Source organism: Penicillium malachiteum (assembly GCF_028827825.1).
Source record: "Penicillium malachiteum strain IBT 17515 chromosome Unknown utg000004l:1.0-4883003.0:1.0-4884900.0, whole genome shotgun sequence".
Lineage (NCBI taxonomy): Eukaryota > Fungi > Ascomycota > Eurotiomycetes > Eurotiales > Aspergillaceae > Penicillium > Penicillium malachiteum.
The window spans coordinates 1,714,850-1,737,967 of NW_026643097.1; the positions used below are offsets into that span (position 1 = coordinate 1,714,850).

At 46.3% G+C, this 23,118-nt stretch overlaps 8 protein-coding genes across 8 annotated transcripts; 3 read left to right on the top strand and 5 right to left on the bottom strand.

The window, feature by feature from the left end:
- Positions 1-3,457: 3,457 nt before the first annotated feature.
- N7483_008788 (copper fist DNA-binding domain-containing protein) lies at positions 3,458-5,101 on the bottom strand (the record flags this gene model as incomplete). Its single annotated transcript, XM_057092215.1, has 3 exons — positions 3,458-4,734; positions 4,795-4,953; positions 5,026-5,101. 3 exons carry the CDS (start codon positions 5,099-5,101, stop codon positions 3,458-3,460), a joined length of 1,512 nt encoding a protein of 503 aa, XP_056943389.1.
- Positions 5,102-8,817: 3,716 nt separating this feature from the next.
- On the top strand, positions 8,818-11,519 carry N7483_008789 (putative C6 finger domain protein; the record flags this gene model as incomplete). Its single annotated transcript, XM_057092216.1, has 5 exons — positions 8,818-9,219; positions 9,293-9,405; positions 9,483-9,929; positions 9,983-10,572; positions 10,633-11,519. The coding sequence occupies 5 exons, from the start codon at positions 8,818-8,820 to the stop codon at positions 11,517-11,519; spliced, it is 2,439 nt and encodes an 812-aa protein (XP_056943390.1).
- A 492-nt stretch (positions 11,520-12,011) lies between these two features.
- N7483_008790 (uncharacterized protein) lies at positions 12,012-13,614 on the bottom strand (the record flags this gene model as incomplete). The annotated part of the gene is made up of 4 exons (XM_057092217.1): positions 12,012-12,814; positions 12,862-13,120; positions 13,189-13,332; positions 13,396-13,614. The coding sequence occupies 4 exons, from the start codon at positions 13,612-13,614 to the stop codon at positions 12,012-12,014; spliced, it is 1,425 nt and encodes a 474-aa protein (XP_056943391.1).
- A 1,038-nt stretch (positions 13,615-14,652) lies between these two features.
- Positions 14,653-17,048, top strand: N7483_008791 (putative chromatin remodeling complex subunit (Rsc9); the record flags this gene model as incomplete). The annotated part of the gene is made up of 3 exons (XM_057092218.1): positions 14,653-14,689; positions 14,805-15,134; positions 15,193-17,048. The coding sequence occupies 3 exons, from the start codon at positions 14,653-14,655 to the stop codon at positions 17,046-17,048; spliced, it is 2,223 nt and encodes a 740-aa protein (XP_056943392.1).
- A 552-nt stretch (positions 17,049-17,600) lies between these two features.
- N7483_008792 (ACT domain-containing protein) lies at positions 17,601-18,026 on the bottom strand (the record flags this gene model as incomplete). Its single annotated transcript, XM_057092219.1, has 1 exon — positions 17,601-18,026. One exon carries the CDS (start codon positions 18,024-18,026, stop codon positions 17,601-17,603), a length of 426 nt encoding a protein of 141 aa, XP_056943393.1.
- Positions 18,027-18,466: 440 nt separating this feature from the next.
- N7483_008793 (carotenoid oxygenase family protein) lies at positions 18,467-20,188 on the bottom strand (the record flags this gene model as incomplete). The annotated part of the gene is made up of 2 exons (XM_057092220.1): positions 18,467-20,071; positions 20,120-20,188. The coding sequence occupies 2 exons, from the start codon at positions 20,186-20,188 to the stop codon at positions 18,467-18,469; spliced, it is 1,674 nt and encodes a 557-aa protein (XP_056943394.1).
- A 794-nt stretch (positions 20,189-20,982) lies between these two features.
- On the top strand, positions 20,983-21,491 carry N7483_008794 (uncharacterized protein; the record flags this gene model as incomplete). The annotated part of the gene is made up of 2 exons (XM_057092221.1): positions 20,983-21,019; positions 21,160-21,491. The coding sequence occupies 2 exons, from the start codon at positions 20,983-20,985 to the stop codon at positions 21,489-21,491; spliced, it is 369 nt and encodes a 122-aa protein (XP_056943395.1).
- An 872-nt stretch (positions 21,492-22,363) lies between these two features.
- N7483_008795 (uncharacterized protein) lies at positions 22,364-22,767 on the bottom strand (the record flags this gene model as incomplete). Its single annotated transcript, XM_057092222.1, has 2 exons — positions 22,364-22,565; positions 22,751-22,767. The coding sequence occupies 2 exons, from the start codon at positions 22,765-22,767 to the stop codon at positions 22,364-22,366; spliced, it is 219 nt and encodes a 72-aa protein (XP_056943396.1).
- Positions 22,768-23,118: the final 351 nt, after the last annotated feature.

Here is a 23,118-nt window from a genome sequence, read left to right on the forward strand (position 1 = left end):
ATGCGTGGCATTGGCATGGACCTAGTTGATGTATCATGTACGATCTGAAGGCTTGGTATGCAAGAGCTTTGTCCTTCGAGTTTCGTTTCGTATCTATACGTGTATGTGTAGGTATGCGTATGCGTATGTTTATGATACTCGTATGTATGTACGGAGGTCGGTCCGGAAAGTTCTCGCCAGAAATTATAATTTCTTTTTCTTGATATATTACCGGCCCTGTATGTCAGGTGTATAGCCTGCTGTATATTGGATGTATTGCCGTGTTACGTACTAGGCTAAATATTGCTTATAACACCCGTGGACACGTAGATCTTTATCTTTTACCCCGCCTACAGTCCGTACACCCCTTCACACTTTTATCCCACCTACACAGCTACACTTTTGTCCCACCTATACAGCTACAATGAAGACCAATATTGCGCAACGTGCTGTCATTGTATACCTAAGGGCCCAAGGACATGCCCCTAAGGAGATCAGTGAATTTATGAATATTCCACGGCGTACTATAGGAGACATATGGAACCGTGCACTCGAACGAGGTTTTCAGCCGAATCAGCGACCATTCAATATATCAGATGAAATGTTAGCTGATAAAGCACGTTCTGGGCGTCCATCTAAGCAAACAGATGAGCTTAAAACCACACTTGGGGCGAAAATCCGTGTAGACCGCTATGGGCGTGAGAAAACATGTGAACAGCTAGCTGCAGAGCTACGCAGTGAATCAGGTTAGTTATTCTAAGATTTGATATTTTATTTAGTGTGTTATTTAATATGTTATTTAGTATAATATTTGATGTGTTACTTGGTGTGTTATTTGATATGTTATCTCATATGTTACTTGATATGTTATTTCCTCTAATATTTCTTCTATAATTAGGGATTAATATATCAAAAACAACAGTTTGGCATGTACTACGAAAAATTGGCCTACGAAAAACAAAGCCTACACGTAAGCCTGGGCTTGCCGCTGAGCAGAAAAAACAACGTCTTGAATGGTGTTTAAAACACGCCCATTGGACTATAGAAGACTGGAAGAATGTGATTTGGACTGATGAAACTGCGGTTGTTTTATTACACCGTCGGGGTGGATATCGTGTATGGCGTACTTCTAGTGAGCGGTTCGTCCGAAGCTGTATTCGAGAACGTTGGAAGGGGGCCTCTGAGTTCATGTTTTGGGGTGCTTTTTCTTATGATCAGAAGGGCCCCTGTCATTGTTGGGTACCTGAAACTACAGCCCAAAAGCGTGAAGCAGAACACCAAATCGCCGAATGGAATACTGAATTAGAGCCTATTATGCGTGCAGAATGGGAGCTTAATTCAGGTATACAGCGATTAGGGCTACGCAATAAGCCTGGAAGACAACCTCAGTGGAGATGGACTCAGAAGAATGGAAAGCTTGCACGCAATTCGAAAGGTGGAATCGATTGGTACCGATACAACACCGTGATTTTAGCCCCAAAACTACTTCCATTCGCCCAAGAATGTGCTCGAATTCGAACGAAAACAATAGTTCAAGAGGATAAAGCACCAGCCCATTCACATCACTACCAACAGCGAATATTTGATATAATGGGGGTCCAACGAATGATCTGGCCTGGAAATTCGCCTGATCTAAATATGATTGAACCTGCATGGCCTTGGATGAAGAGATACACTACGCGAAAAGGAGCACCTAAATCGCGTAAAGAAGGGATTAAAGTATGGGAGGCTGCGTGGCGTGATCTACCACAGGCGCAAATTCAAGCTTGGATTGAACGTATACCATGGCATATACAGCAAGTCATTAGACTAGAAGGGGGCAACGAATACGGTGAGGGGCGTGATAAATTAGGTGAAGTAGCCCCTAGCGGGTTAGGTGATAACGCCTATAACAGCGGCAGCGGCAACGACAGCGACAGCGACAGCGACAGCGACAGCGATATATGGGAAGATATGTGAATATTTACTGTTTCAAGCTGTTATTATATTTCAGTACTATATATTTCCGTTTTATATACATCTTGATTACGCGATATATTTCAATATTTACTGTATATAGCCTAGTGTGAGAAAAAGAAATTATAATTTCTGGCGAGAACTTTCCGGACCGACCTCCGTACTGCTTGTTCTAAACTGACGTATCTGTTTATTGAATCATTTTCAATGGTTGGATTGAACGGTTGTACTATAGGATGAATGGTGGTGGACTTGGTTGAATATAGAGGATAAGCTGGAGATACTAGGATAGAAGGTCAGAAATCTAGTAATTTCTTTTGTCTGGATATTATTATTCTTAGCTAAAAGCCGTGATGTTTTTAAACTTGATAGTATGATTCATCTCACAGTGACATGAGCATGGACATGACTGGTCTACTATGGGGTACCTCAACGCAACTACATCATGCACACCGCTACTTGTCGATCATCTTGTACGAGGTACAGTAAGCGGATAAGTACGTATGCATAATATTCATAGCACGATCATCATCACAATGTACTCAGCGCTACGGAGTACTGGTAGATGCTATCTGAACACGTAGTACATATACGTAGTACGAGTACACATACCGTGACCTAGGCGTTCAAGCCCAAAGTAGAAGGTCAAGTTCAGGTTTAAGCTGCAGCCCTGAAGTCACAGGAGCAATAAAGCACATACGTATAGGACCAGGTGAGCCACACAAGCAGAAGCAGCTGACCCTGATCTCCTGTAAGTAATAATGTAAGCCTGCAGAGCGAGATCGAGCGAGAGTTTTCACTAGGAAAAACCTGCTTTTCGTCGATCCGAGACAGTTTGGTTCGTGCGGAGAGGGTCTCACCGCTACAATGTTTTTTTTCTTGTGAAACTGTTACTTAATGATTTTAATGTTGGGTTCGTGATCTTCTTGATTCGGCTATCCCGACCGATCGTGTCTAAGGTTGATTAAAGGGGTGGAGGGTATGTACAATGATGTAAACTGCCAGTGTGATTTATCAGGTGGTAGGTATACCAGGTATGTACCTGTAGACCGAGTTATGATGGATAAATTGAGAAATTGATTATCAGAAAGATCGTATTGCTTCGAGTGCTATGCATCACCAGTGTATGATTGTAGAATTGCAACGGTCAGAATCGTCATATAGGTTCAATGTATTCATGGCTAAAGAGCGTGTAGTGATTGTACATCAAAGGCAGGTCTATAGTTAAACAAGTGAGATCGAGTTGTATACGAAGACAAAAATTGTACGGTGGTCAATAGATAACCCATAAAATCACAGAAACCCCTCTAGATTGAAATGCTATCACGAAGAGATCTAGAATGGCTAGTCAAAAATAAGACAAAACAAGGCATTTATCATCATCTCTCATCAAGGTCATAAAGACGGTGTGGAGGTGGTGGTAAGGTGCCGCAAGGTAGCGGAGACCTCAAAGGAAAGTTAATTGGAACAGGAAGCAAAAGGTGGTTTTTCAAGAACCAGCGTTGGGTGATAGTTGCATTGGCTATTGCGACCAGGACGGTCGGAAGTAACTGTTGTCCATCGGTGGCGTGGAATCAGCATCGAAGAGATTGCTCGGCCAAATGGGGACAGTATCCTGGGCCGAAGGCATGGTGTATACGTCCTGGGCAGGGATGGGCTTTGGCTCAAGTCCCATACTAGCCTGGAGTTGATGCTCGAGCGCGGCAGTCGATTCATTGGCAGACTTGAGGAAATCATCGATGTTGATCGACTCAAGATCATTGGACGACAAGAGCTGAGCCTGTGGCAGTCCCACCAATGAGGACGCAGAACTTATACGGAGTTGATCCATATCCGATGCTTCGCTCACACTGTGGAGGTCATGCATGTCACCAGTATGTCCCAAACCAGGAAGCGGTCCAAACTCATCCACTTCGGAGATATCGCCGGAGGAAGAAGGAGGTGGGAGGCCCGAGGGGTAATTATTGTAATCGAAACTGGCGTATGATGGGGTTTGGGTACTAGTGGTAGCAGGGGCATCGGAATATAACGGGAAGCTCGACCAGTCGACTGATGGCGCCCCCATGCCTGCGGATCCTAAGGGAAATTCGGAATCCGGGGAAGTGAAGTATTGGTCCTGGTAAGGATCTTGGAATGCCATGCAGGTGATCGGAGAATTAGACGAGGTATTCGGGAAAGAGGCGAAGTCGAGAGACGGGGGAACGCTGGTGATGATTTGCTCCAAGGGAAACTTGTCCATGGTAGGCGGCGCAGATGTGAGATTGGACGAGACATCTGTCGGATTCTCCATTGCAGCAGGAAGAGGGGGAGGAGCGAATTTGTCCAGGAACGACTGTTCGAGAGATAATGTGGTGGCAACATCGTCAGAGCCGGTTGCGGGAGCACTATGAGGGGAGCCATTCTGGGAGGTTTGCTGAGATTGGGAGATTGGCTCCATCGAAAGAGAGACAGGTTCCTGGACAAAGGCGGATTGTGTCAAAGGGAGGTGGTCCACCGAACGACGAGGCATGTCGGACGGATGGTGGATGGTATGTGATCGTGGGATTGTGTACGGCAATCCACACTTGTGGGCCATGTCATTATGCTTGTGGGCGGGTTTGTGGTGACCATCACGAAATATTGTCAACGTCGACTCTGATTTTGTCGACGTAAGCAATGGCTTTCGTGGATGTTCAGTAGCAACCGACGGCTGAGGCACAGGCAAACCTGTCTCAGGTACAGTATCAAGGTGAGATTCCTTTTTCAGCGCGCAAGTACAGCGCTGGCCATGGCTACAGCCACAGCGATGAAGGGAGTCCTCTGTAATTCACAATCAGAAAAGGGAAATCGGGTATAAAAACAACCAGCGCCTATGCTCACTCAGATCTCGCTTGTCACCATGGCATTCCGATTCGGTTTTCTTTTTCTTGTCGCCACACTCGCACCTGACGTGGGTTGTTCGAGACTTGCGTAGGCCGCGGCAGTGAGTACATTGAGAGACTGGGCGGCCTTTTTTGTTGATATGGGTCAAAGGGCGGTCTTATGATGTATGTAAGTTAGCCAGATGTCGACGTTTCGTAACTTGAGAACCAATTCATTAATTTCACATACCACTGTGGTGACAGCTGCTAACACGGTGACCCCGGACGCAAGCTTCACACGCCCACTTCTCACCATCAATGAGCATCGCGGAGGGTTACTGCGAGGCACACATGCGATGAATCGCGGGATATGGTTGTTGAAATGAAGTAATAGAATTTGGGAGATATCAAGAAAATAGGATTTTGCAACGATTGATCCAAAAGAGAACCACCGTTCGAGAGGCCGTCAAGGCAAGGTTATTCGGCCGCTTCTTCGAGAAGGCCGAATTGAACAGAACGAACAAAAGGGTATCTTCAGACAATAAATATCCCAATGCGCGCGAAGGTCACAGAACGCCGATCCAGCAGTATACAAGAAGGTAACTGAGGGTCGTACTGAGAGACTTGGGGGGGCAAAATAGGAACCAAAAAGGAAATCAAATGGGTATAATCGGGGAGGCGAGGCTCTTTTTGGGGGGGAGAGGAGAGGAGAGGTATAGAGTAGAGAGTAGAGAAACCAAAGGGGGACCAAGCCTACGCACCGTTTGGCGCCGGCCGTGAGACAGGACACCAAGTACCGGTAGTGGCGGCCAAGATAAAAGCGTTCGATATAGAGAGTTGGAGAACACCCTATGCGGACGAGGAAAAGAAGAAGAAAGAGGGAGATCAGAGTTAATAACGGTAATGGGGGGGAGGGATGGGATTTTTGCTGCGTCACTGGTGGCTGTGATTAACCGGAATAAGGTACAGGCACAGTGAATTACAGTAATTTACCAGTATTTATCTCCAATTTGCCATCCTTTAAGCTGTGATGCACCCTAACATTTACCAAACAATACTGCTTGTAACCATACTCATACCAGCTGGAACTACACTTTACCAGAACGTTACAGTTCAATATTACAGATGTTATAGTGTACACCTGATATTTCAGGTTCCAGATCCCCTACCATAATCGGAATAATCGAATCAAGTGGTCGCATTCTCAGAAACGAAAGCAGGATTTTAGACCTGCAGAATTATCCCTGTGCATCTTCACAATTGGATTCCTTTGCGAACCAAGTTGAATCGTACCACCCCCTTTTTTTGCGATTCTATCCGTATCCACAAGAGTTCAACGACGTGGCAGTCCCACTAAGGAACCCGGGAGTCAAAGTGTATGGTCCGGGTTAGGGTTTCTGAAAGGGAAAAGGAAAAATTACCAAATGTACATTCAGTGTACCAGAAAAGACAGAAAAGACAGAAAAGGTCCATTGACCCGGTGCGGAAAAGGAATAAGAAACTAGGGTATCTAGACGAACCCTATTTTATTCAAAATCTTCCTGTATCTTTCATACTATCATTCTACGTAAGTCAATGGTGAGACCAGTGAAACAATATAGAAACATTCGATGGTCAGCTTGGACAGTTCTTTCAGAGCCGCCTTGCGTGGTTACTTCCCCCTTTGATTCGCTCAGGCCGCCGTTTCGCCGAAATTCCCACGAGGCAACAATTCCCAGATTTCCCTAGAAGCATGTTCGCTGCAATGTAGATCATCTTGTGAGGCCAGAAAGTATTTTCAAGTTGCGCAAGAAAATAAAATAGAAAAAATTCAGTACATGTACTCTGTACCCTAATATTGAATTTACACTGGAGATGCCGCGAATCGAGCACGGCCTTTCATGAACTTGACCCCCACCAGGATGGATCTCGCTAGTGAAATCTGGGGCCGCACATCCCAGTCTGGACACTCCGCCCTTTCCTGAGCTCTGAGACATGGTTGTGTTCAAATGTGCTTTTTTGAATGTTAGGGTCTCAACCTAGGGCTTGGGAAAGAAGCAAAACTGGTAGCGCAACTTGAAGCTAAACTGGATCAGACAAGGGCCTATTTTACAAGAAAACTTGACCATGCTAAGTAGAGTTCAGGTACCAGGAAAAATGTTGGGAACTTTCCATAATCCCTGCAAGATATTACCAGCAAGACATCTGAATCACCATTGGTAAATCATCATCGGAAAAAACTGACTACAGATAAGCTAGGGTCCTGCGATGCCCATGCAAGCCATCTCCTTGTGACAGTATAACGAAAAGGAGCAATATCCACGAAACCTTTACCGCACCATACGGTACTGCATGTCATAGCGTCTCGTTCGCGCGGTTCTATGGCGTCACTGTTCCTGTTTCGGGCGGATTGCAGAGGGTTTTGGCGCCGGCCAGCGGGTGGGCCCTGATCTGCGCATGCAACTACAGGAGGTTCGCACCAATCATGTAGGTTGTGGTTGTGGATTCCGGCTTACATAGTCTTACGGTATTGTACACTAGAGTACACTAGAGAGGGTCATTGTCAGATCCAATCATGCGCCGCCTCGGATGAAATCTAAATTAAGGCACGAAATACGATCGGGATGAACCTGACAAAAGGCGTTAGCACTGTCCGGGAGAGTTCAGTTGGTGGTTAACGGGAGAATCCTTGCGACACCTGAACCACTAATGTGCCGCTGAGATGTTTTCAATGGAGACTATCAACCCTGGAGGCTGGACTCGACGTCGACCAGTTGACCTGATGAATCCGGCGAAATGACCATATGACTAGAACACCAAGCCTATTGACATGTATACTACTATGGATTCAAGTTATTATGGGAACAAGAATGAAACAGGGGCTTGGCCAAATATGGATAATCTGGTAAGGATTCGTGAGACATTCGGATTCAGATTCAAGTTTCAATGTTCCTTAAATCCCGACTCGGAGCTTGAGCACTTGAGTGCTGTGAAGTCAAGGTTGCCAGGGCTACAACTCAAAATGTCACCTCCAGATGTCCGAGTCAGCATTTGAAGGTTCATCCATAAAATCTCCCGAACTTGGAATTGACCAATACTGTTAACTTGAATTTAAAATCCAAAATTTCAAATGTTTATATTGCGGCTCCTTTCGACTGGTTATATACATAATGGACGTTCTAATATGTATAGATGGACTATATGTTAGAGGGTACTACGGCACCGGGTTGAGTGTGATTTTATATTTAGTCTGAACTATCATCCCTTTAGCCAGTTGGTTTTCCCAACTTGAAGGCTACAGTTTACGGAGGGATTAATTATTCCGCTTAGTCTACAAATGGAAGATTTCAGGTGTTGACATGTAGACTCGCTTTGATTTCAATTTCTTCCTCACATTTAAAGTCCTTGAAATTCAAGTTACTACTAAGTAGTAGTCTTATATAGATGTTACCGCCAAACTCATATGTTGAAGCATCCGGCAGAATATATGTGTAGTCAGCATGGGCTCCAGGGCTCCTCCAGGGCTGAGATAGCATCCAAATAGCATCCAAACTCAGAATCGGATTCATGTAGGTCGCGCTGTCCATATATCCTAGATAGAAGTCCTCATGTCAGGAAATAAACTGTAGCTCTTGACTACTACTTAATCACAAATGTCTAAGGTCAAGGTTCGGGTCGGAGAACGGGGCCGGTGGGAAGTGGGAAAAGGTGTTAATCCGCTGTCCACGCAGAAACAAAAAGCCGTTCTCCGTATGATGATCCGGAGTATAGAGATATTCAAAAAATTAAAAACAATTGACTCCCAAGTGCAATCTCTTCTTCATATCACTTTCCATCATGTTGGTGTTGCTCAATGCGGCGGTGTTAGCCCCTGTCAAACTGCCCGCAAAGTTAGCCTGTAAGAAAAAAATAAGAGAGAAAAAAAAAGAAAAAAACCTGGCGGCAACGTCGTGTCCTTCACTCTATCCTCGATTCTTCACTCCACAACCACCGGAAGCTCGCCTTCCACCACAACCTTTTATCCTATTAGATTTTAAATTTCCAGAGTATTTGTTTTCATACAATGAACCACCGAGATCAATCCGACATGGCCTCCGCCCCTTCCTACCCGTCTCCAAACGGTGCTCAGATGACCCAGGGCGGGATGCCGTATTACAGCAATCGCCAAATGACAACCGACGAGCTTCTTTCTGCTGAACTATCACGCGAAGCGTCTGGGCCAGGGCTAGGAGATGGCTCGAATAACGGAGTTCATCATAATCAAGGCATGGTTCTGGGCTCTTCCAACGCAGGAGACATGGGTCGCCCCTCATCCGACGATCAACATCAACACCAGCACATGCTGCAGTTCACCCCCAGCCAACAAGTCGGCGTCGATCCAAACCATGATTTGAGCTATGGAGAACAAAGTGCGCGAAAGAGATCGAAGATTTCGCGCGCTTGTGATGAATGCCGGCGCAAAAAGGTACGTCATGAATCAGTCCATGCTCTAAGACGCGTCAAATTTGGTCTCTAATTTTGCCCTGTTTTGATAATAGGTACGATGTGACGCGAGCTCTGAAACTGGTCTCGAGACATGCTCGAATTGTCGTCGCCTGGGTGTTGTCTGTCAATTCAGTCGCGTCCCGATGAAGCGAGGACCTAGCAAAGGGTAGGTTGAATCATTTACGCGCCGGCGCGATAACATGCCCTGATACGGTTGAGATCGCGGGACTAATGGATTTAAAGTTACATTAAGGAACTTGCCGAACGACTCCATACCCTCGAAAGCCAGATGCAGCCCGGAATTGTTCAACCTGATGTCCCATACCAGTCTATGAATGAAGTGTCTCTGCCGCGAGGCTACCAGGACTTTGCTTCACCACCTGTCGAATCGGGCTCCGCCAACCGCAAGAGAACATACTCTGTATTTGAAGGGCTGCCAAGTTCATCATTTGCGCAGCCATCATTCAACAGCCGCGGTCCGCAGAGTGCTTTCGATGCACCTGATTCCACCACAGATCCCTACAACCCAGTTGCTGCTAACGCCGGCGCCTCCAAGCCGGCTAACCTCTTTTGGACCCCAACCGGCAATGAGCAAGATCTGCCGACTGGCCTGGAGATCACCGACTTGCACAAGCATGAAGGTGATGACGACATGTCGCCGGTCTCTCTTGACGAGGGAGCCCTTGATGCGTATGTTTCAATCTGTTCCAAACCCTCTGCTGTTTTGATCTAACTTCCTGTAGCTACTATCAAAAGGTGCATACAATATTCCCAATCCTTCCTCACACCAGGGAGCGAACCCTGGAACTCCTGCACCAATGCAATCGAGAGGCACAAGAAATCTTTTGCTACGCACTTTACACCGCGACTCGCACCGACATGTCTCGAGTCATGGGCGGATTTGAGCGCGTCACCTCGTTTGACAATGCCCAGGATTTGGTGCTTTACCACACCCGCCAGCCGCTCATTGTCCACTCCACAGCAGTCAACCTAATCTGGTTGCAAACTCTTATTCTGATGATCATAGACTGCGACCAGCGTGGGCCTGACAACATCGTCCTGAAAGATGGTATTCCAAAGCACATCTTGGTTCAAGCAGCTAACAAGCTTGGCCATGACTTGGCCAAGAACCAGGGCCAGCTGAAGCAGAAACGTGTCTCAGATCCCGATGTTGATTCCGACGCCAATTTGACACGACGCAGTTGGGTCTCATTGATCATCTTGACCCGTTGGTATGCTATCAGTTTGGCAGATACGACCGTACTTGGGGGCCAGGAGATCGGCGGACGTGAAGATGAGAGAGTAGTTGGCAATATCACAATGGGCGTTGCTTGTAAGTTTTCTATTAATTGTCCGTTGACCCATCAACCTTCTAATCTTCCCCATTCTCTAGCATTTTCAACCTTTTTGATCGAACTGGTTACCATGGTTAGCACGGACGAGAACGTTTGCCAAACCAATTCTGGCCTTGGCCGTGTGGTTGCAAACAACATGCTAGCCGCGCTTGAACGTCTTGGAGAGATGGACGATGTGCTCAAGGTTCATGAGTTGCCTGAGAACACCGCCTCCCGTTCACTGTTTGAAAGCCTCCAAAACCAACTCTACTGGACTATTCGTCTCCTTATCAAGCGTCATGTCTTTGTCTGGAGTCCGTACGAGATTGTTTACTGTGCTCAAGAGGTCATCAATGAGTTACACAAGGCTACTGTGCAGCGTCGACTCGCAACACCCTTTGATCTGCATAGCTTAGCTCTTGCATCGATGACTCTGCTCGAAGCCACAGTGATTCCTGAATTCTCAAATGAATGCTGGGACTCGCTGAGCAAGCTGGAAGAAATCCTGGATCACCGTGAAAACAACGCAACCCAGCTGGGTGAATACGAGAACATTTTCGGTACTCCCGGCTGGGATGCGAAGATCCGCGTTTTCCTCGAATGGCGGCGCGTTAAATCGCAGGAAAGCCAGTTACAGGATGCGGTTAGCGGTATGAACAAGGCATCCTCCAGCGCGCAGCCTCCTATGGGCCCCAACGAGCAGCGCTCTTTGCAACACTTGGCCGATTTGGCAGTTGGCGCTGAAGGCTCTGTGGGTCAGAATACCTCTGCTACTCCTCCTCCAGCTCTTTCTGCCGAACATGGAGAGACCTCACCAAACCTTGCTCCACAGCTGACACAGCCTCATGGTGGAGCTGGTCGTATTGTTGTTGATTTTACTATGCTAACTAAAGAAGGTTACTTGAATGTGTTCTCTGGTTTGATTTATAACCGGCGTGCTCGCTAGGTACTGTCTTGTATAGTACTCAGGTACATTTCATGCACGTTTATTGTAACTTTTTCTTACTTTTCTTTTTTTTGGCTTTTGGAGTTATGTTTCGGACGGGAAAATATGCCTATCTCAGTATGATCTTACTTTAAACCAAATCTCCACTTTGGTTTTCTGCTTTGCGCCATTTGTCCGCTCTATGTGAAATTGGGCTTGAAGCCGTTGACAATAGTACATGTATTCCAAGGTTGCTATATAATTTTATCAATGATTTCGCGAACATCCATAACAAATCCCACTTTTGAGTTCGTGCCGAGCTATTGCAAGGCTCTTAATAATTGTATGCGTTAATTCATGGTTGGTAAGAGTGACCCGAGATACCATTCCACTGAATGTCAGAAGTCAACCTTGAAATCACTGAGATACCCATGCTGAAACAGATAGTAAATAGTATCACTTATTCCGCATCGTGAAATAACGCTCGACTGCAGTGATTGACCACAGATAACCTTAATCCTTCTCTCTCATCCCAAACGCAAATCGTTTCCAAGTCGACTCAACATCTTGACACAAGACCATGAACTTGTCGTCTTCGATCAAGTCACACATCCAATTTTCCAAGAGTGCAACCCTCTCTGCTGTTGGCGCAGATAGATAGGCCGACAGTTGATCCTCAGGAATGGCCGACTTCGACCCTTTGTCTGTAGTAGCTGTAACGTCCTCATCGAGCTCCTGGCTACATGGAATCGTTTCAACGCCAGATACGACATTTTGTTGCTCGGTAGATCCGTGACTGAGATATTTGCCAAGCTGGGTATCCTGTCTCTGGGATGATGGCGCTGGGCAAAAAGGGTCCAGGTAAGGCTGTGTTGGAGCGATGAATTGAGATTGAGAGTCTGAAACCTGGGAATCAGGGACTTGGGACTCAGGACAGACTGGTACAGTTTGATTGACTGGTAGGACGCTTTGTTGATTCCTAGATACATCGATTATCTGTTCTGTAGGTGTAGCCTGCGACAGCTGCGATGCTTGGGATCCTTCTTTTTCTTCTTTCTGTGACTTCTTCTGACTCGACTTGAGGAATGGGAGATCCCTCCTAGGAGGAAGCATTTCATCCAGTTGTTGACCATGATAAGCGGGAGCCGTTGCGGGACGGGGATTAGCTTTGCCTGAAGCCTTTTGTTTTGCGGATGCTTTCGCGGGCTTTTTCTTTAGTTGTTGAACATCTGTAGGCCCGGCTAGGCATTGAGCTTGCGCATTCTGAGTTATCAGATTGAACATTGTACTTGATGAGGAAGATGGCGGATGTGGAGCTGACATGGGTCAATATTAGACTCATATTGAAGTGGAAGGGTCATACTTGTTAGTCCACTGGGCATGTAACCTGGCATCGGGAAGTAGGGCACTGTGGTTTCGTTGTCCGAAGTTATGGTCGTACTTCCTGCATTTGAGGCTACCCCTGGAACATGGAAAGATGCCCATGATGATGCTGTGGGAGGTCTGCCTGGTGGTTGTGTGGCCGTGCTTCCTTCTGTGAATGGGCAGTTAGCCTGACTGAGAAGAGCCAGGGCTGTAAAGTAGTCGGTACTCTGGCAGAACTTGATTTGGAAGCGACGGATCTATTTCCAGTTAATATTGCAGGGCTGAAGTTGGGCTGAGTTCATAGATGTCTATGTGTAGGACATACATGCGTACTGCTATGAGGGTACTTGACAGCCAGACAGGGCGACTTAACTACCACAGCAAAAGGAGCCTTTGCTTGCAGAGCACTTTGACCAGATTGACTCTGAGCTGCCAGCATGTGGGAGAAATGGGATAAATCCAGTTGTTCCTGATTGATTACCGACATGGTCAGTTACTCGAGGTTCCGACCGAGTAAGGTAGAAATCCATACCAGAATACCATCGTTCCGAGCAATCCTTATGACCAATCTGGGCAGAGTTGCACCACCTCCAGCCAGTAACTCTAGAATACAGGTAAGATCTCCAGTGCTGTTGATATGATTCCATGATAAGAGGCCACCGTGATCAATGGTCGTAGTGGTATGGGAGAATTTGGCCAGTGGGAGCCGGGTGATTTGAGGGTGATTAGGTGTTAGAGTTCTTTGATTCATCTTGAGATAGAGCAGGCTATTCCTGGAAGTCAGAAGGGGATGATGAAAGCTGGGACCAAAGATGGGAATTGTGGGAATTATGGGAAGAGGTTAAACCAAAAGTTGGGATGTGAATAGTATCACACCGGAGCACATAGCCTCCAGGCTTAATTGAGCACCCATTCATTTTTGCCTTTCACCCGTCAATTTATTTAGGATATAGATCAAATTCTCCAGTAATTCAGGTCAATTCTGATCATTTATCTTCTATTTACCCCCAATAATATGTATTCCTTTTTATTTTCAGCTGTAAATGGTGTTCACACTGATATAGATGTATCTGGTCGCCTCAGGCATGCATTCCATACCAAACAAGACTAGCGGCATCAGCATCACGGCTCTCGGAGTATCAGTTATTCCGACGAACGCGCTTTGACATGAAGCGCGGACTTTTGGCTGATCGATCCCCGGTGATCGCAAGCCTACCTGCTTTCCATTGCCCTCCACGCGCCACTTTCAAGGCATTGCCATTTATCCACTCCTTGATGCCGGTCGCCACATATCTCGATACCTGCGCCAACTTCCTGCAAATTACAGCTTGCGCCGGTTCTTGCTAGACAGCTGGCAGACATCCGTTCTTTCATTGCGCATCCTGGCCTGGACCTCGACCGCGCTCCATCAACTCCGCCCTGGGCGAACAACCAACTTCGAAGGCCAAAAAGCTATTCAAGAAAGATCGAAAAATCCTTCTCAGAACTTGGGCCAGCTTGATAGCTTATTAGCTTCAAGCATAAAAAAAGACAGCCCCTGTGTCTGACGCCTGAACAACTTTGCTGGTCGTGATTGCGAATTGCTTTGAGGCATCGGTCCATACTTGTGAATCAACCCATACACAAGACACCTTGAATCAAGAGGATTCAATATCAATATCAAGAGACTCGCTTGATAGAAGCTTCGCTAGGACCTGGCTTTCAAGGGAGGGGTCGCAGCGCAGAGATTGAATCTGCAGCTGCTTTATTAGGCCGTCGATCTCCCAGTTTTCCGATTGAGACAATCAAAATGTCGGCGTCAACACCTCAACGAACATCCCTGCGACGTAAGACTTACCTTGGTTTCCCCCACCTCCCTCTTCCAACCTCCACCCTCTTTTTCCATCCTCCATCCTCTCCCTCCACACTCTCCCCCCTACGAGTCTGCTAACAAAATGTCAGAGGGCTTGCGCCAGGCGCCAAAAGTCAATCAACCATTTGTCCCTGACACAGCTCCCGCACGTCAAAAGCATACTCACAACTTCGCCTCGCCTCAACCCCCACATTCACCCCACTCAAACCTCAACCCTGCCGCCAACCCAAACAGTGCTCATTTTTCCGTGGACAGCTGGGAAGGAAAGGGTCAGACACAACTACCGCTCTCAGTTCGAGACATTTACACCCCCGGAAACAGACCCTCATTCTTTGGCGGTTTCAGAAGGATGAAACAAGCGCGACAACCAGATTTCTACGACCCTTATTTCCCACTGAACTTCCTCGACGTTCCAAGAAGTAAGTCCGAATATATCATTCGTTGGCTTGATGATGTTCTGTTTACTAATTCCAACAGTGGATCACATCTACAAGCGCGCGCATTATGGCCTCCAGTCAGGTATTCCATCTGAGGTCGATTTTGCATTGTACCATCTTGTTCAGATCTCCAACCAGCGATGGGACAAGTTCAAGTTCGAAGGATTTCCATTGCTTGCTGAGACCCTGATGCGAAAGGCTTTGGAGATCACCCATGTGATTAGTGGAGTCAATTGGGAGTACCAATATGATCCTCGTATGCCAACAGACCGGGTCACTGCTTTGAACTCTCTTCACGGGACTCGAAATATCCTCGACAAGATCAAACAACTTCCCAAGATTTACCCAACAGACACTGTTGAAACTGAGGAATTTGCTCACCACATTCGAAATATCAAAGAAGCCAGTCTGGTGCTGAGAAACATGGTGTTGCTTCAAGAAAATGCCATTTATGTCTCACGCTATGCGAGTGGCCTTCTCCGAGATTTCCTTGTTATTCTTATTAACGTCCCAAATGACCCCCGTTTCATCGAAGTGAAGAATGATGCCCTCGATATTGCCGAAGAAGTCACAAAATTCATGAGAACTGATGCCCAGGACCCTCTGTGGATTTCTTTGGTAGAGTGCTTACACTCAAGCGACCGTGCCCACATCATGCGAGCTATCTGGGCATTGTCACATTTCTCTACTGCCTTGGATGACTCTGATGCAAACCGTGCCTTGGAAAGCCTCCCGAAGCCAACCTTGCAGCAGATGTACTACAACCTACTCATGACCTACGACAAGGAGATACTGAGTGGTACACTGGATATCTGGTACCAGTACACTCTGAGCCCTGACAACATCGAAACCCTCATGGATGTTATTAACCTTCCTATCGTTTTCGTCCCTCGCCTGATTGCATTGCTCTCGTACGAAGGACGAGTAAACAAGACCGAAACGGTTCTTCAGGAAGAAAAAGTTGCACCTGCGCCATCTGAGATTCCGCGTGTTCCGCCCGAGCTGCTGGAGAAGCTGATGGAATTGTCCGAGCCAGAGCGCAGCTCACAGTGGCTCCGCTGCTGCTTCGTTGAAGATTCTGAGTGTGAGATCACTCAAATTGCCTTGTGGCAAGCCTACCAGAACCGATTCGGCGACTCTCGAATTCCCGGTGCTGGTGTCCTGCCGGCTGCTGAGTTTATTAAAAATGTCAGCAACACTTTCACAAATGCCCAAGCTCAGGTAATCAATGGGCCGGGAACTGCGACCAAGTTCATCATCAAGGGAATCCGACCCTTGGAAACTGCATACACCTTCGAGGGTTTCCCTTACCTCTACTGCCGATGGAACGATAACTCTAAGCCATCCCAGATGTGCCAACGTGCTTTCAGCTCTCCCAATGATCTTCGTCGCCATGTATTTGCGGATCACATGCACCTGGAAGCCGAAGAAACTCCCGGCCAATTCAAGCTGGATGCAGCCGAGACACCCATTCATACCTGTCAGTGGGATAACTGTACCCGATTCAAGGCATCGGGACCCAGCACTAACACCGCCACGGTTGCTGGTCACGTCTCTTCGCATCTGCCTGAGGATCGTCCTGCCGATGCGCAGCCCCCAAGCACCAAGCGCGCTGTTCTCCAGGAGCGGATTGTGCGTAAGTGGTACTACATGGACACTCCCGTCAGCGAGAAAGGCGAGCCCTACGGTGCGGCATACAAGGCTGCACTGATCCTGCGCAACATTGCCCGAGGACTTCCGAATCGCCAGGCTACGGCCCATGGAGACCTTTCCTGGAAGAAGACTTGCTTCATTACACAGCGAGCCAAAATCGTCGACATGTGGGATCGAAACCGTGCCTTGCGCAAGGAGCTGACCGAGTTGATGATGCTTATTGATAAGGAAGAGGACTATTGATCCATTTATGTGAGATCATGACTACTTGAATCTTGTGTGATGTGCCGTGATATGTGATTCTTTCCGTCAGCAAGGAAGTTGATTTTTTTTTTCATCATGTACCAGTAATACCCTGCGCGCCTTGCATTCTTATGGACTTACTGTGAGAGCTTTCTCAATGGCTCTGGTCGGTCAAAAGCGAAACAAAAAAAATCCAAAAAAAGCCTATGGAGTTATTCCTACGGGATTCGGAGGTCGGTGGTTTCATCTTTCAGGCGTCAATGGATGAGGAAGATAGAAAGACGAACTGCCATTGCTTCAGCATTTTTACCCTTGATGTTCTTCTTTCATGTTATGGGATATTTCGGTGTGCTATGTGCCTTCGATTTTCGATGGTTCTTCAACGACGATGTATGTATCATTAGGGTGGCGTAGGGAGATCAGAGGCTTTAAGCCCAATCTAGTTCGATTTGATATTTTTAAAATGTTCCTTGTAAGAATCTTCAAGTGGAAACAAGAACCTAGACAATAGACGAATAGAAAACGAAACTCGCAACCCATTCTCAATTGACTCTATTCCCTCGTCGAGTCCTCCGCCAACTTCTCCAAAACCCGCATCGCCTCCTCTGCCCGCGCAACAGGAACATAGATATGATCATGAAAGAAGCCACTAACAACATTCGTACTAATACGGAAATCCTTCAACCGATCCGTAATAGTAGCAATGAGTCCAACCGCCTCAAGACTGGAGTGGATGGTCAACGAGATCTTCTGACATGGAAAAGTGATCTCGGTGAAACCGTGGGACCTAGCTAGGGTCTCGGTCGTGACAATAGTGGTGCCCTCTTTTTCTTGGGCGATTAATTGTGGATTCAGAGTTGGGAGTGCTAGTGATGAGAGGGGCTTGGTTGTTGTAATGAAGACGTAGGTTTCTGGGTCTAGTGATGGTTTCATCGTTGCCAGGAGGGTGGTGAGATCTTCAATGCCGGATTTTGTCATTTTGAATGAATGTAATTTTTTGGATTTTGATATATCGAGTTCCTTGGAGATATTGAGGATTTGGAAGGTCAAGTTTGAGAGATGTGTAGGAGAGATCAAGGTTTCAAGCTGTAGATGACAGTACCTAGGTATTATCCTCTGATCTTTTCTTATTCATAGAGTGGATCCGATGTCACCCGCAGGGCGCAGAACTTATTTCTTCAAGTTTTAACTTTTGAATGATTAAACACGTACGATTAATCATCTTACCTCAATGCCTAGATAAATACTAATACGTCCTTTTCGCCTGGAATTGTTTCCGGATTAAAGAGAACTTATAAGTAGGCACTTATACCAAACATCGAATATTTATGACCAAGTATTAAGAAAATGAAGATTCCAATAAGAATAGAACTCAAATTTGCTGTCAGTCTGTCGATCTAGATCATATCACCCTTCATCTAGTAATCACCAGTAGGCAAGCCTGCATTTGGAACATGCTGACCATGGAATCCAAATCCCACCACGCCATCCATCTCAGCTCTGCCAAGTTCATTCAAGTTCCGAGCATCAAGACAAAGAAGGTAGCTGCGATCTTGGAAACCATCCAGTATAACGCTAAGCAGCACTCCATCATCTTCCTCAACACCAGCTGGGTTAGGAACGAAGATTGGCTCACTGGGCGAATGTCCATGAACAGTCCACTTCAAGACTTCGTGATTTTCAACGTCAAATTTGAAAATACCAGTTGTAAATGTGGACTCTGCACCAATAGCCACGGCGTATGTATACCGGTATTTGTGAGTAACAAACTTGGGGTTCATAGTGGGTAATTCTGGTGAGAGGCCTTTGCATGAAGACCATTCTACCACAGCCTTGAGCGGTTCCGAGCTAGATTCCGGGATTGAAGGAAGACGATACCGGGTGAAATCGCTGAAATCTTTGTCTTTCCTTCCCTCTGCGAGTGCCTTTGCAGCAGGGGTTGTCGATTTCATATTCTCGTAAAGGAAAAGATCCAAAAACTCACAGCTATCCATACGAATAAGATCCGCGACGATGTCAATTTTAGTCGGATCTTCCTTCGAGACCTCCTGGTAAGCGTTGACTGTGTGGAAACAGAAGAAAGCCGGACTCTCGTATATTGCGACCAGACCACGGCCTTGCTTGCGATCCACCACATACCAAGTTGCAGGTTGGCTTGGATCAGTGGGTATCATAGCATCCATGAAAGGAGCATTTTTATCCTCCAATGTTTCAAGGTCAAGAAATGCGTTCCATACACAAAGAACTACAAAGTCCTCTGTGATAATCAGAGAGTGGATGTAAGATGGTAAGCCGGGAAACTCAGCAAGGATAACAGTCTCTCCTGTTGAAGCAGAGACGTGAAATATTCGGTAGATAGATGTCGGTCCCACTGTGAGATTGTAATTGAACACATCACCCGTCACCGGATCCGAGCGAGCATGCGCAGCGGATCTTTGACCGGTGAGGTCTGGATGAAGACTTGCTTGCGTCGCCATTCCGATTGGCTCGAGTGTTTCTGGATCGAGCTTTTTGAATGCATTAAAGTCGGTCTTTGCATACAAATTTCGGATTCCTTTTGAGTCAGCCCACCGCTCCGCTGAGGATTCTTCTTCGTCTGATGGTTTCTTGAAACCTGGCATGTTCACTGAAAGGGTCACGCCGATGTTGCTTGTAGAGAGACTCTGTCGTGGTTCGAATTCGGTTTCCACCTTCTTGAAGGCTTCTTTGCAAGGGTCGCGGTTCTGTCCAAAGCCAGGGCGTCCAAATGAGCCAGTTTTCCGGATACTCTCAAGCATATCGTCGGTCGAGAATCGCGAATTGTATAGGACTCGTGTTTGGGAGTCATCATCTGAGATGATTTGGAACCGATGTGTTTGGCTGAGCCCGTCGAACCAGTGTGATAATTTAAACAGTTCTCCATTTTCTGTTTCTATCTGACTTTTACCCGGTCCAGTTCTGTAAAGAGTTCCCGCAGCGTAAGCAGGGATGTGTCCTGTCACAGAGAGCTCAACTGGTGTGGGCTGTTCGTACTCAGGGTCGAACTAGATGGTGTTAAATAACAACAATGATGAGTGAGAGTGAAAACATACACCCTTTTCAGTGGGCCAGTTGTTCCAATGTTCTGAGGTGTTGGATTCAGATACGATGAGAGAAGTCATCTTGATATTTTGATATTTTGCTGTGCAAGCACTTGAGATTAATTATGTAGTGATGTCTTTGGATGGGGATTGAGCACTTGGGAGGTGTGAGATAAGAAATTCTGGACATTTTGGATAATATTCCCTTCCATTATATACTCACTGACAGTGAGACATGTCAAACCTCAAATTAATCGACTTACATACTTCGGAGCTCCTATACGTGGGTCCGGATAGTCCACGGACCACGGGTTATGGGGTTATGTGGGGGAATCGCGACGGACTAGTGACATCTGGATTCACAGACCAGGGAATCTCACTAATCACAACCTCTTATAATCCTCTTCATTGACCACCTGGACGCTTAGAAATCCGCCCGCGGACCCTCGGACTTCGCACTGAGTCCGTGCGGTTATTAAAATCTGTCCATTCCTTAGAAACAACATACGCAATCTGCGATCCCGTTTCTCGCCGGGCCGGCTAGGATCCATCCGCTTAATGAAAGATCTGACTCAGATCCTTTCAATATATCTTCGTATCGACATTCGGAACAAATCAAATGGTTGATGAAAAATCACGAAGTTAGCAAACGATTTCTCGCCTGACGTTGCTCAAAACGGCTTAGCACCCACATGGAATGATGGAACTCTCCCCGCCACCAACCGAGTTTGTGAAACAGTGGAGATGTGATCAATGCTCTGCGATATTCGGACGATTAGATCATTTAAAACGACATGCAGTAATACGTGAGATCAAAATTCCTTTACTTATCACTCCGATTCTAATTTATTCTTCAGACAACACAGACAGAAACCATGCCTGCCATTTCTGCGGTTCTCTATTTGCCCGACGGTAGGTAGGCATTTTTTTTCGTTAATTGTATTAGAAGAAGTGCCTTCAAAAATTACAATAGTCATTAACATTCAAAGTACTAATCAATAATTCAAGTGATGTTTTACGAAGACACTGGAAATCATGCAAGAGTCGAATAGAGAGCGGCCACGAGATCCCCGATGGACACCGAGGAGGTAAGCAGAAACGAGCTTGCGACAGCTGTGCGAGTATCCGAAAAGCATGCAATGGGGAAATTCCTTGCACGGAATGTCGTGATCGGGGAAGAGTGTGCAATTATGAACGAGTTCATAAGGAGAATAGCGATGCACTAGCTGCTCAGATAGAAGCAGACAGTGTTCTATTTCAGCACAATCAAGATGCCACGAGAGAGGATGAGACATTTTCTTCTTGGAGTATGGGACTTCAGAATTATTATCCACCCAGTCAAGTGTCTCAACAGGTCTATGCTCGCCGGAATTTTGAGGCATAGACCGGAGGCAAACTTGAAGAAGAATGTCATCGAAGAGGACCGGAAAATCAAATTGTGACCAGTCGCTTGTTCGATCAAACCTGCATTTTAATTTAAATAACTGGAGTTGAGGATATCTACGATCTCACGTGCACAGATTTTGAAGTTATCCCAACAAAGATCCTGAAATTTTCAAATTCATTCTTCACACTGGTACTTAGAACTTCTAATACTCCAAACATCACTTGGAATTGCAGGCCTCTTCATGAACGGATCATGTATGTTGCAAGGCTCGTGTAATGTGATAGTGGAGCATTGATGCAGGAATGGTCAGGTGCATGAAGTCGGCACCAATAAGATCGCCGTTTAATAACCCGCGCGGGTTATTAAATCGGACTTGGTCACCTCCAGGGCTTAAGAAACGCACACTTCGTACATGATTCTTTCAACCCATTTGTATCTTCAAACTGGTATTATACACATCAATCATCTGTAATGATGAATTTCTCAACGCAATTCATTGAAGCTACTCAGACTATACCAATTCAAGGTTCCCCAAGATTATCCAGCCATCTTCACTCCTTCAACAGGTCTTATTCATGGCAACGAATGCACCGCTTTGGGTTCTCAGTACAGAGTTCCGGGTGCACGAGGCGTACGTGAGCCTAGAACTTATCCTTCCGTCCAAAAGACTTGTTACAATTTTTTTCAGGGCACTTATAGAGCTCAGGACATATGTGAGTTGACTTGATGTGTCGCATTAAGGTAGCCTCCTTAGCAAAAGTGCCGTTATAGACACATTCCTGCCAGCGACATTGAAACTCGCTTTCCTTGCTCCTATCACAGGATGGTCAGTCATAAACCATTCTAAGTTTATCCTGAATCACTGGGACTCACTGCTTTTCAGCTTCTGGGTAGCAACCGAAGGATCTCCCATTTTTGTCACAACCTGATGTAGGAGGCTCGACTTGCGCAGGATCATTTGGATTTGGATTCCAGAGGCCCTGTGTCGCAGCAAATTGCTGTGGAAAGGCATCGATGTTGTTGGACGGATTCGACTCGGAGTTGTAGGCACCGAAGAAAGGATTGAAATGTCTTGGAGGGTATATAGCATGGGCAGCTCCTGATAATATAGCATAAGACTAGATACAACATTGGAAAGGTTTGAAACAAGTCGTTGTTGATATGTCCAGGTGTATCTTCTGCGATAACCTACTGTTGACAGGCAAAGTCCCGAAGAATGAAGGCATCATGTCAAATTGGGATGAATTATGACATACGTAGCAAGACTCAGCATTTGCGGCGTTGAGATTGTGGGATTCGGGCTGTTCATCAGGCTTTCTGAAGCCTGGAGCCGAATACTGATCCATTCCAAGGCTGAGAGTATGCAGTAAGGCATTAAAGTGATCAACTAGGCCTGGAGGGTATTTGAGAAATTTGAAGTGAAATGAAACTCATGGTGTATTTAAAGTAAGAATTCTTTTTCGCCAGACTTTCTAGGTCATCTTCGGCCATGTATCCTATCAATGGGATAAATCAGGGAGCCTATGAGATCCGACATTGCCAGATTGACGCCCCATGGAGGTTTAAGTGTGGGGGGCAAGAAAAAGAAAAATCAAGTCAAACATTGCCGTTTTTGCTTTGTTTA